The sequence below is a fragment of the Talpa europaea genome (assembly GCF_964194135.1).
Source record: "Talpa europaea genome assembly, chromosome: 11".
Lineage (NCBI taxonomy): Eukaryota > Metazoa > Chordata > Mammalia > Eulipotyphla > Talpidae > Talpa > Talpa europaea.
The window spans coordinates 70,122,766-70,135,176 of NC_140078.1; the positions used below are offsets into that span (position 1 = coordinate 70,122,766).

Below are 12,411 nucleotides of genomic sequence, written 5' to 3' on the forward strand. Positions count from 1 at the left end.
CTCTGGGAAAGGAAGGGGTGGGGCTGGCATCTTCTCCCATGGATATTCCCACTGGTCAGTTCCCTTCTGGCCCCCTCTGCCCAGGGAAGTAAAGCAAATAGAGGAGAAGGACAAGTAGTCTGTGCTTGAGGTCCTGCTCTGAAAGCTTGGGGTAGAGGCATAGCCAGCCACAGGAAACCAACCCATCCTTCTCTCCCTTCAGGGGCTGGGGTTGGTGGTGACAGGGACCCTCCCTGTTTTCAACCTGACACAGGATGGCCCTGGGGAAAAGAAGGTGAGGTTCCTCACTGGGGAAGGGCAAGGCATGCCTGGAGCGGTTTGGTCATGCCCATCTGGGTTGGAGGAGGGATAGGCAGGCCTGCAAATGGATGGGGCAGCTGTTATGAGAACCCGTTGAGGCCTAGGGCATGAGGGGTGGGCAGAGACCGTCCCCTGGAATTGAGCCCATTGCAGACCCCCATGCCTCTGCTCCCAGAACCAGCTGATCCTGGGTGTGATGGGCATCGACGTGGCACTGAATGACATCAAGAGGCTGACTCCCAATTACACGGTGAGTGTCCACCACCCTGTGGCCACAAGCCAGGCTCAGTAGAGGCTGATGAGGTTATCACACCTCCGTGGAGACCTCTGAGTTCAGGCAGCCAGGGAAGGCTTCCAGAGGAGGTGGCCTTAGGCCTCCAACTGGAGTCAGCAGACTTTCTATAGGCCAGACTATCAATCATTTAGGCATGGCTAGCCTCTCTCCTCATATGCAATTCTGTGTTTTTATTGAGAAAAAGCCACAGACAAAATATTAATAAATGGGCATGGCTCTGTTTGAATACAGTTTTATTCGTGGATACTGAAATCTGAGTTTCAAATAATTTTTACATGTCACGAAAATCATTCAATCTTTATTGTTATTTAAAAATAAAGTTCCGGGCCTCCCTGGTGGCGCAAGGGGTTAAGCACCGCACTATGAGGTAATCCACAGTCTCTGCAGCACGGATTCGATCCCCAGCCAGCCAGGGAGAAACCCACATGGTGTCGCCCGCTGCTCCCCTTAGCAGTGTGTTTCGGTCAGTCTGCCTGTGCTGTTCCCCACTCTGTCTCTGGTGGATCCTCTCACCATCACCCCCCCCCATCTCTGGCCTGTACCCCAGCTCTTGTATGCATAAATAAATAAATCTTTAAAAAAAAAAATAAAATTAAAAAATAAAGTTCCTTCGTAGCTCATAGCCATACAGTAACAGGTAGCAGGGCAGATGCGGCCCATGGGCCACAGCTCATTGATCCTTGGACTGTAGCAAAGACAGGCGTGTCCTGGGGAGAAATGAGATGAAGGCATACTGTGGGGACAGAAGGAACTCTCTGGGCCAAGGCCTGAGGATGAAAACAGAATCATAAACCAAGTAAGAGGCAAGCTCAGTGTGGCTGGCCCAGGGCCTCTGGTGAGGGGAGTTTGGTTCTTGGTTGTGAGGCATGTGTGACAGCAGTCCTAAACCTGGCCCTTGTGAAGGCCCTGTGTCATCAGCCCCATGTGCTGTGAGAAAACTTCCTCTGAGAGGTAAGGGCTCCAAGGTCCTACTAACTGAGGGCTTGGACCATGAACCACCCTTCCCTGCCACCTGGAAGGGACTCCCCAGGCCTGTGGGATTGCTAAGATACTCTGCACTCTGTTGAGCTGGACACCAGGAGGCCAGAGCAGGGGGGCAGGGGGAGGCAGTCTTGTGAGCCAGTGGAGGTGGAGCAGCCCCCCTAACTGACAGCTCCCTGAGAACCAGGGGTAGGGGTGAGAACTGCAGAGGCCACATCAAGTTGTGGCCCCTGGAGCTGGCCAGCCTCAACCAGGACTGGTGCATGAAGGGTACCTGCCTGCTGGGCTTGGCTTAAGAGGCAGACTTGGGGTTGCATGGCATGAGAGGGCCCTTGGGCCAACCAGACAGGGAAACAACACCTACTGAGGCAGAGGGGAGCCTTGGGAGTCCCTGCCCAGCCATCTAGATCCTGAGTCCCCAATCTACACCCCCAGCTTGGTGCCAACGGCTACGTGTTTGCCATTGACCTGAACGGCTACGTGTTACTACACCCCAACCTTAAGCCCCAGGTGAGCCAGGTGGGTGGCCTGGAAGGGAGGTAAACCCTGTGAGATGGGGACTACTAACTTCCTGCCCCGCCACCCCTAGACCACCAACTTCCGGGAGCCTGTGACTCTGGACTTCCTGGATGCGGAGCTGGAGGATGAGAACAAGGAGGAGGTGAGAAGGAGGGGAGCGGGGATGGAGGCACACAGAGCAGAGGAAGATAGAGGCCCTGCCCCTCACGTCACTGGCCCTTCCAGATCCGCCGGAGCATGATTGACGGCAACAAGGGCCACAAGCAGATCAGAACATTGGTCAAGTCCCTGGATGAGGTGAGGTGATGGAGGGAGGACAGAGTCAGGATGGGCACCCTCTTGCTCCCTCACCCCACCCCTACCTGCTAGCCCAAGGACCTGACCCGGCCTCGGCCTCTCTTCCCAGAGATACATAGATGAGGTGATGCGGAACTACACCTGGGTGCCTATAAGGAGCACCAACTACAGGTGAGTGGGGCAAGGGCTGGGTGGGCAGGGAGGAGAGAGGTAGCCCCAAACCAAAGTCTGAGCCCAAATGCTCCCTCCCTCTCTCATCACTGGTTCTCAGTGGCAGTGACCACAATCCCAGTAGGACGCCAGCAGCCAAGGCTGCTCACTCCACCCGAGGACACTGGGTCCCCGGGGTGGCGGGGGTGGGGGGGTGGCCACTGGCCCTTTAGGAACAAGAGCCACCTCGTGGGTGCACAGGACAGAGACCCTGCGACTAATATCTGCAGGGCTGTCACCCTCGCGTGTCACCCCTGCCTGGACTCTCCCGGGTATCAGCATCTTCTCAGGCGTGCTCGAAAACAGCCACCCCAGCCTCGGAGCTGGGTTGGCCCAGTTAGTTCCCAAGGGGCGGTCCTGTTCACACCCTGGTGCCAGCCCTGGACTGCCCCTCACATGTTGGTGCCAGCCCTGCTTTTAGCTGGGCCTCATGGCCTGAGTCTCTGGGGATCATGGCTCCCGCACATGGCAGCAGCCCCCAAACCCTCCACCCAAGCCAGAACAGAGTTGCTGATTGACAGTGTTCTGCCATCGAGGGGCTGCTGCTGACCAGATGGAGGAGGCTGACCGGGCAGGTGGTGTGTTGGGGGAAGCATCTTGGGAGAGGGTGGGCTGAGGGGTGGGGGTTTGCTTTGTGGCATTCTGAGGCCTCCAGGAGAGTTTGGGTAGTGGGGGATCCAGGCCTCTGGGTGTCTCCAGGGTGCTGTCTTCTCGGCCAAGAGTCTCCCACAGCTAACCAGGGAAAGCTGTCCCTGGTGGTCAGGGGAGGGAGCCACACCCTGGGCCTCTCCACCCAGCTCTAAGGCTACTTCGTGCTCCCCCTTTTTTCTCCTCCCCAGCCTCGGGTTAGTGCTCCCGCCCTACAGCACCTTCTACCTCCAAGCCAACCTCAGCGACCAGATCCTACAGGTCAAGTGTAAGTGGCCCGGCCCCTGCCTGTGCCCTGCGCCCCTGCCTCTGCCCCGCACCCTGGCACCCTGGCCGGCCCCAGGCAGCATAGCCAGCCACTTGCGGCAAGGCAGCCCCTCCTGCCCAGTCTGCCCACCCCCAGGCACCCGCAGGCTGGGGCACCGGCCATCGGAAAGTCTGTGGAAATCTGCATGCTCGCCTTTTCTCAGATTTGGTTCCAGATCATTCTCTCATGGTTTCTGTTGAGGTTTCTGTTTTTGGTTTCTCCTACTCCGTGTCTTCCCTCCTTAGCCTGCCTCCCCGACCCCGCACAGCCCTGGGGGCTGCATTCTTGGAAGACACCCCCTCATCTCTCCTTCCTCCCCTCCCCACAGCTCTCTCCCACTGTGGTGCCATCCCCACAAGGTCTCTCTCTCCTCCTTGGCCCTGCTGCTCTTTTCCTCTCATTCACCCCCACTCAGCTCACCTCCATACCGCCACCTCTCCCCTCCTCCCACCCCCCAGCTCTTTGCCCTTCCTCTCTCCAGCCCTTTCTCCTTTCTCTTTCCTTCCCTACCCCATTCCTGCCTGTCCCCTCCCTGCACCCCCACCTGCCTCCCTGCACCCCTCCCTCCCTCCGCTCACTCCTTCTATCTCTCCCCCACCTTCCCTCCCTATCCCCGACCCAGCCCCTTCCTTTCCCTCTTCAGTCTCTCTCCATCCGGGTCTCCAGCCCTCCTCCCTCCCGCTCCCCAGCTCCTTTGCTCCCCTCTCTCTTTTACCCCAGCTTCTGCCCTTTCTCCCCGCCCTCCTCCTCTGCCTGTGGCTCATCCCTGCACGTGTGCTCACCCTGGGCCTCCCCCGAGAGGCCTCTGGAGCCTGTGGCCCCGCCTGCCCATCGCCCGAGGTCACTGGGAGGGAGGCTGGGGCTCGGCCCCACCAGGCGCCCCCACCTGCCTGGCCGACTGGGGCTCATCTCCTTTAAGTTTTCTCGCTCTCTCTCTTTCTCTCTCATGTCGTTTTTTTGCAAGAAGTTTCCTTTCGGTATGATGATGAGACACAATATTTTCATTCAAACAGCCATTGAATAAAATATTGTTTGTGCCCCTCCCCTTCCCCTCCCCCTTTTCGTTTGTTTTTGTGTTTGTGTTGTTTTTGTTTTCCTCGCTTTCTCTCTTGGTGGACTGTCCCAGTGCCAATCAGCAAACTGAAGGGCAAGTATATTCAGAACCAGTGCACCCTCCTCCCCCACCCCACCCACCCTCACACCCCTGCTTGCCCCCCTCCCTGCCCAAGACCAGCCACACCCCTGCTCTCCAGGGCCCCCCCAGCATCCTCTTGACTCCTCTAGATCTTTCCTTTCCTGGGATCCCTAAACCTCTATGATTAGAGCCACAGCCCTTTGCCCTGACCTTGCCTTCAAGGTGGTCTCCAGCGTGTTCTGAGAGCTCAGAACCCCTCTTCCTCTGCACTCCTTCTGGGCAGGCCCCTGCCCCCTCCCACCCCACACCTTCTCTGTCCCTCCAAGACAACTCAACAGTGGGGACAGGGCTGGATGCTTCTCCACCACCTCCCACCCAGCAGGGCCTGCGATGCAGGGGGTAGATCAGCCCTCAGAAGGGTTATGGGAGCTGACCGGAAAGAGCCAGCTGCTTGAGGCTGCTTCTGGGATAGTTCCTCCTCTGACCCACTGGATTGGCTCCAGAAGCTGGCAGCCTCTACTCAAGATGACAGGAGACTCTGGAAGCCTCAGACCCTGACCCGGGGCAGGGGCAGGATAGGGCAGTGCATCCAGGCCAATGGGAACAATGCTATGGAGTCATTCTGGGTGCTGGCCTAGTTGCTGAAGCTCCTGTCTCATGCTTCCCCGCACTGCTCCCTGCCCTGCCCTAGGGTGCTAGATCTCCTGGGGAAGGTGGCTATGTAGGGAAAAGTTGCTCCCCAGGAAATAAGGGCAGACGCAGGGACCACAGGCCTGGTCAGGAATGAAAAGGAATCAGTCTGGACCCCAATAGCCAGCAAAGGAGCTTGGCAGGAATCTGGCTGGCTGTGAATAAAAAGGTGTGGCACTCACAGAGACTGACCGTACCAGATAACTTCTGGGAAAGGAAGGCAGTGAACTCGCAGACCTGGCAAAGAACTCAGGCAGTAAGAGAAGGCAGCTCATCAGGGGCTCTGCCACCAGTGCGGAGGGAACCTGGGCAGATGAGGCATGAAGAGCCACAAGGGGAGTGCATCCTGGGTATCCATGGTCTGGAAGCAGGGAGGCACCAAGAAAGCTTAGGGGCCTGTCCATCCTAGTCTAGCAAAAGGGATGCAGTTGCTTCCACTGGCCCGGGTGGGGGTGGGGGGACTGCCCTATTCCCACTGGCTTGAGTTGTCTTTTCTCCCCCTCCCAACTGAGTTCATCCCCGTGACCCCAGAAATGCAGGGCCCTGGGAACAATGATAACTATAGCCTAGTCTCCCTTCCTGCTCCCCTACCTCCTTTTCTTTCTCCTCTTCCTCTGCCCCGCTCCAACCCTTTCCCTGTCGGCTTGTGTCCAAATCCCGCCTCACAGTCCTATCAGAAAGCAACAGTCCAACCAGTGACTGCCCAGCCCCTCCAGGTACCTCAGTCCCCCTTCCCCAGAATCTTGCAGTGCATTGTGGGAGTATTTGGAAATAGGAAAGACCCCTCTTCTGCAAAAATTAAGACCCCAGGGGTGAAAGGGAGGTTAGAATCTGTGCAAAGACAGTATGGGAAGGTGGACTCCCCAGAGTGGGGAGTCAAGAGCAGAGGATACTTCCCAGATGCAGCCCAGCAAGATGGCCAGTGCAGCTGAACAGGGAGAGGCTGCAGAGGCGCCCAGTGGCCCTATCCCCAGAATCAGTCACAGCCCCACACAGAGACATACACATATATGCTCATGCAAACAGACATGCTTTCCATGCACATACACGCTCACACATGCCTGCTGAGGTCATAAGCCCGGGGCACAGGCCAGTTGGCATATCCCTCAACAGCATCCTCATGTCTTCTCTGGAGCCCTGGCAGCTCTGAGCCCAGACAGGTGCTAGGAGGAGACCTTGCTTTCCTTCCCCAACTGCTCCATGTGACCCAGCCCAAGAAGGCAGGTGTGAAAGGTTCAAGCAGCCACCCTGTCCTCTCCCAGTTCCCAGACTCTCTTCCCACAGTGACATGGGACAAGGATGGGGTGCAGAGGGCACCACAAACCAAAGCAGCCACAGGCACCTTGAGGTCTCCCCTCACACAGCTTCCTATTCCAGAGAGGGCCGCCTGACCCCCACAATGCACTGCAGCCCACCCCAGATGCCCATGCTGCCCACGCTGTCTCTGGTTGGACTGTCTGTGCCCGTGAGGAACCCCTCGGTTTGGCCATGTTGATGCCTGACACAGAACAAAAGCAAGACCTACAAAAAAGCAAACAGCTACAGCAAAGAAAGAGAGATAAAAATTCGCAGTCAAAAGCCAATTCCCTTCCTCAAAGTCTCTTTGGAGGCAAAGGAAGCTCAGCATGCGTTTTTTTCCATTATGGATGTGATAAGAGAGAGACTGGCACCTCCCCTAGACCATGCATATATATAGCAGTGTGTGTATATATATATGTGTGTGTGTGTGTCCGTGTATATGTGCTATACAGCCGTATGGAAGCATATACAGCCACGCCAAGGGACTCACTGCCGACAGAGGACCAGGCCCGGGCAACATATTGGCTATAACTGCCCTCCTCCTGCGATGCTGTAGTCTCCACAGGCCCTCCACCCCTCCCCACCCATCCCTTTTCTCTGGCTCGAACTTGAACGTGGAAGTGGCGGGTTCCCTCTTTGCTGGTGTCTCCCCCTCCCTCAAGCCACCCTCTTCCCTATCCCTCCAGCCCCATCAGCTCTGAGCCCCCTGGCCTCCCACCTCCCCAGCCCCCGCCGGATAACCCCCCGTTTCTGTTGCAGATTTTGAGTTCCTGCTCCCCAGCAGCTTTGAGTCTGAAGGACATGTTTTCATTGCTCCCAGGTAGCTTGCGTGTGGCCTTGCTGAGGCGTCCTCCCCACCCCAACCGCCCTGGCCCTGCCTCCTGCACTGCCGCCTAGAGCTCTGTGTGTCTGTCCTGTGCAGTGTCAGCCCCTGCCCCTGTGCATCGCCCCATATGTGCGGCCGTGTGCATACGGGGACCATGTAGCCACACCAGGCAGCAGTGGCCAGCGGCCCGCAGCTCCTGCTCCCACAGGCCTGAGGCAGGAGGGCTCTGGACTCTGCTGACTTTCCCTGCCCTCCCAGGCCACCAGGAAGGAGCCCTTTCTGCCCTGGGCTCCCTGTCTGCAGTAAGCCCCTCACTAGGCAGCTGCTGCTCTGGTTTGTGGTGCCCTCTCCACCCCTCCACCCTGCACCTGTCCTTGTCCTGTGTCAGTCAGTGTTCGTGTGGGTCTGGGGGCCGAGCTAGCCAGAGCCCCTGTCAGCAGTGCCAAGTCTAGGTGTGGTGGCTTACTGAGGAGAGTCGGGGCTGGGGGGAGGGGTAAAGGCTTTAAGGAGCTGCTCTGGCAAGTGAGGGGTCAGGGCCCAACAAGGCCCAACCTGAACCGTCCCTGGAGTAGCCACTTAGAATGTATACACACAACCTTGTGTGCACTCTCTCTGCCCGTTGGCCCATACCTGAGGTGGCCGAAAGGCCCCCAGAAGCCCTCTCCTGTGACCTTGGCTGTGAGGGCAGGTGGGTGCAGCTGACAGAGACCCATGGGCACTCTCGGGCACCACACGGGGGCTCTGGATTCCCCTCACCTCCATGTGTGCGCACGTGTGTGCATGCACCCACCAATTTCTCTGTGACTCTGTAGATGTGTGTTTGTATTTGTGAGTCATCGTGTGTGTTTGTGAGAGTCCAGTGGGAACGTATGAGAAGGCCTGTGTCGCCCACGTGACCCTGAGGGCAAGAACTGTGTTTGTTTTTGTCACCTTTGTGTCTTTGGCTCTTGATGGCTCAATAAACATGTGCTGGGTGAGTGAATGAAGTAACCCACAAAGGTGAACGCACATATTGTGTGGGGAAGGGGCTGCAGGTGACTTGTATTTCGAGCAGAGTTTTTGGGGCCCCTAGGTATATCAGGTGTGACCTCCACACATAAAAGTGCAGGCTGTGCACTGCAGAGGGCCTGGGGGCACGGACCAAGTGGACATTGAGACCTAGTCTCGGGTGCTGTCACCAAGCTGTGCGCCCCAGCACAGCCTGGGGAGGGAGCACATACTTTTAAATTCCCACAGCTGCTACCATGTGGGCAGGGAAGATCCCTGGTGGCAGGGCTGTGAATGAGGGATGGGCAGGAGAGAGCTCCATCTGATAGGGCAGAAGGCCTGCCTGCCAAGACTTCCTAAGGAGTAAAGCACCAAGTGGGCCTCCCGTATCCCACAGCCCCTATGCCCTCTGGACCCTGAGCCTGAGCCCAGCAAGGGCCTTGAGGAGGTGAGAGATTTGGCCTGTCCATCTCTGGAGGAAGAGCATTCTGGGCAGAGGGACCAGCCAGCTTCAGGACCCACATGCTTCCACCAACTTGTTGTCATCAGCTGTGATATAAAAAAGGTGAAGCTCATGGAGCTTGAGTGAGGTACCCAAAGGTGAAAGAAAGCAGCAGGATAAGGTCTCAGCTTAGGTGCTGGTACTCTATCCACTGCGCCCACGGGACACTCCAGCACACGGGGGAGCCGGCCAGGAGGCATTTTCCAGAGCCTCTCAGGTACACTGTCTGGGTCCAGCTACACAAGAGACGTGGAAGCCTCGACAGGGCCATGCCCAGGAGGGAGAACCTGCCAGGGTGGAGGAAACAGACCCTCATTCTCAAGTCACCTTTCCCCTGTTCAGACCTGGCAGCCTGCCAGGCACCTAGTAGCTGCAGTCTGCAGGACCACACAAGGCCTCCCTGAGACCTGGGCTTCTCAGTACAGAGCCAGGCAGGCCTGCTGGGAAGCCTTGACCCCACTGCCCTGTCCAGCCCCCCAAGCGCACTCTTCTTGCCCCTCCCCACCCCCAGAGAGTATTGCAAGGACCTGAATGCCTCAGACAACAACACCGAGTTCCTGAAAAACTTCATTGAGCTCATGGAGAAAGTGACTCCAGACTCCAAACAGTGTGAGTGCCTGGGGGGTTATCTGGGTCTGGGCAGTGTCCGAGGAGCATGGGAGTAGCCCCAAGGAACCCAGAGCCTGGGGAGGTGTGGAAATGTACAGGCCCAAGCCCCGGGCAGGACCTGGACTGGGTCATAAAGAAGGCTCCTCCTGGAATCTTGGGCATAGGGAGGAAGATGGGCAGGAAAACACAAGAAGATGCCCCCTCCATGCCTGCCCTCCCATTCCAGGCAACAACTTCCTTCTACACAACCTGATCTTGGACACAGGCATCACACAGCAACTGGTGGAGCGCGTGTGGAGGGACCAGGATCTCAACACGTAGGCAAAACCCAACCTTCAGGGGCAGGAAATTGGGATGGGCCCAGAGGCCCCGGCCCTGTCAGGCAGAAGGCAGACTTGTGACCTCACCTCCCTGCTGCCCCCAGGTACAGCCTTCTTGCTGTGTTCGCCTCCACTGATGGTGGCATCACCCGCGTCTTCCCCAACAAGTAAGTGACCCACCCCACTACCCAACATCTTGCCCCTACTTGGGAACCTACCTCTATCCTGCTACCCAGAGGCATTCTGCTGAGACCACTATCCCCCACAAGCCACCCCTTCCACCAACTTCTGTTTCGGGTGATCAGGGCAGCAGAGGACTGGACGGAGAACCCTGAGCCCTTCAATGCCAGCTTTTACCGCCGCAGCCTAGATAACCATGGCTACATCTTCAAGACCCCCCACCAGGATGGTGAGTGTCTTCCTAGGTGCCCAGCATCAGGTGGGATGCTGAGGTTTTCCTGTCTGCTCAGGCAGACCTAGACCTTGCTCTCTGAGAGCCCCCTCTCTGCTCTGGGACACAGGTTGGCAGAGACTGGGACAGATAAGAAGAGAGAACTAGACTGTGGCAAACACTATGCTGGGTAGTGGGCACTTAGCCTCGGGTTAGCCTGGGCTGGGGCTCCTGAGTCTGCAGGGCCCAGCGTGGAGCGATGAATGTGGCCACTCACTTCTGACCACCCTGCCCCACCCACTCCCAGCCCTATTAAGGCCACTCGAGCTAGAGAATGACACGGTGGGCATCCTCGTCAGCACGGCTGTGGAACTCAGTCTGGGCGGACGCACACTGAGGCCAGCAGGTAAATGCCTGTGACAGAGGCCAGGAAAGGTACTGCCCAGGCAGGCAGGTATTGATGGCCCTTTGCTTTCCCCCATAGTGGTGGGTGTTAAGCTGGACCTAGAGGCTTGGGCTGAGAAGTTCAAGGTGCTAGCCAGCAATCGTACCCACCAGGACCAGCCTCAGAAGGTACTTGGGCAGGGGTGGAGGCAGCACACCCAGCAGTACCCATTCTGGAGGACCCTACTGGTGCTCCCACTCGGAGTGGCTCCAGTGCCTATGGGGAGGCAGGGGTTGTTGCAGATGGCATGGGGACCCAGGTGTGTGAAGGGGGATGGAAAGGGGAAAACTGGTGGGCTCCTTATGGTCCTTGCTCTCTGCCCAGCAGTGCGGCCCCAGCAGCCACTGTGAAATGGACTGTGAGGTTAACAATGAGGTACGTGTTTGCCTTTGTTTACCCCACTCCTGGATTTCTTAGTCCCAGTTGCAACTCCCAGCCCATCCCTTGGCCTGTGGGTCTCAACATCCCCCCCCTGACCACAGCTTTACCCAGAACTGGGGAAGGGCATTTGTACCCCCTCTACTCAACCACTGACTACTAGGGCCTGGGGAGCAAAGTCTGGGTCTAAGCCCTGAGCCCCTCCCCATCTTCCTCCATCTTCCCCACCTCTCAGGACCTGCTCTGTGTCCTCATCGATGATGGGGGCTTCCTGGTGCTGTCAAACCAGAACCATCAGTGGGACCAGGTGAGGATTAGAAAGAGGGTGGAAGGAGGGGGTGGGATTTGAGCCTTCTGGGGGTGTGGCACTGCCAGCCCTATGACTACAGCTCCCTCCCGGCATCCCCAGGTGGGGAGGTTCTTCAGTGAAGTGGATGCCAACCTGATGCTGGCCCTCTACAATAACTCCTTCTACACCCGCAAGGAGTCCTACGATTATCAGGCAGCCTGTGCCCCCCAGCCCCCTGGCAACCTGGGTGCCGCACCACGGGGTGTCTTTGTGGTGAGCCCCAGTGATACCTGGCCTGGAGGGAGGGACAACTTCCCACAGATGACCCCCATCTCTGATTGGAGAGCTAGGGGTAACCTGGGTCCAGGGCAGCAGTGGCAGCCACGCCCCTCTCTCCACTGCAGCCCACCATTGCAGATTTCCTTAACCTGGCCTGGTGGACTTCAGCTGCCACCTGGTGAGTCCTGGGAGGAAGGGAGAGGGCTCCAGAGAATTGGGGCAGGGCACTGGCCTCTGCTGACCACTCCCACTCGGTGACCCATGCCTTGCAGGTCCCTGTTCCAGCAGCTTCTCTATGGCCTTATCTACCACAGCTGGTTCCAGGCAGGTAGGTAGGGCTTTGGCGGCCCCTCCTCAAACCCCACTCCCCAACCTAGGCAGAGACCCACTCTAAAGGTAGGGCGGGGCTTCGGGCTGAGCAAGGCAGAAGCCCCAATCTTGTGGGGTGTACCGGTGGGGCTGAGGCGCTCTGGGCCCTCACAGACCCCGCCGAGGCCGAGGGGAACCCCGACGCGCGCGAGAGCAGCTGCGTCATGAAACAGACCCAGTACTACTTCGGCTCGGTGAACGTCTCCTACAACGCCATCATCGACTGCGGCAACTGCTCCAGGTGTCGGCGGGGAGCGGGCGCGGGGGCCGGCGGGGCGGGGCGGGGCCGGTAGGCAGGGGCGGGGTCTGGGGGCAGGGGCGTGGCCGGGAGGCAG

General features: G+C 58.1%; 1 protein-coding gene across 3 annotated transcripts in view; it reads left to right on the forward strand.

The window, feature by feature from the left end:
* The window catches only part of CACNA2D2 (calcium voltage-gated channel auxiliary subunit alpha2delta 2), a gene marked incomplete at its 3' end in the record, with an annotated part of 132,570 nt that overhangs the window by 119,394 nt on the left and 765 nt on the right, over positions 1–12,411 (forward strand). Inside the window, exons 16-35 of one of the 3 annotated variants that reach the window (XM_084248085.1) lie at positions 203–274; positions 476–550; positions 2,012–2,086; positions 2,166–2,237; positions 2,321–2,392; positions 2,502–2,563; positions 3,442–3,518; positions 7,423–7,501; positions 9,508–9,605; positions 9,832–9,922; positions 10,030–10,092; positions 10,231–10,334; positions 10,624–10,722; positions 10,801–10,889; positions 11,089–11,136; positions 11,375–11,446; positions 11,549–11,701; positions 11,833–11,885; positions 11,980–12,035; positions 12,191–12,317. In XM_084248085.1, coding sequence (XP_084104211.1) covers positions 203–274; positions 476–550; positions 2,012–2,086; positions 2,166–2,237; positions 2,321–2,392; positions 2,502–2,563; positions 3,442–3,518; positions 7,423–7,501; positions 9,508–9,605; positions 9,832–9,922; positions 10,030–10,092; positions 10,231–10,334; positions 10,624–10,722; positions 10,801–10,889; positions 11,089–11,136; positions 11,375–11,446; positions 11,549–11,701; positions 11,833–11,885; positions 11,980–12,035; positions 12,191–12,317 — 1,637 coding nt within the window. Of the gene's footprint in view, positions 1–202; positions 275–475; positions 551–2,011; positions 2,087–2,165; positions 2,238–2,320; positions 2,393–2,501; positions 2,564–3,441; positions 3,519–7,422; positions 7,502–9,507; positions 9,606–9,831; positions 9,923–10,029; positions 10,093–10,230; positions 10,335–10,623; positions 10,723–10,800; positions 10,890–11,085; positions 11,137–11,374; positions 11,447–11,548; positions 11,702–11,832; positions 11,886–11,979; positions 12,036–12,190; positions 12,318–12,411 lie in introns of all 3 variants that reach the window. The other 2 variants (XM_084248086.1, XM_084248087.1) reach the window with 2 other exon arrangements.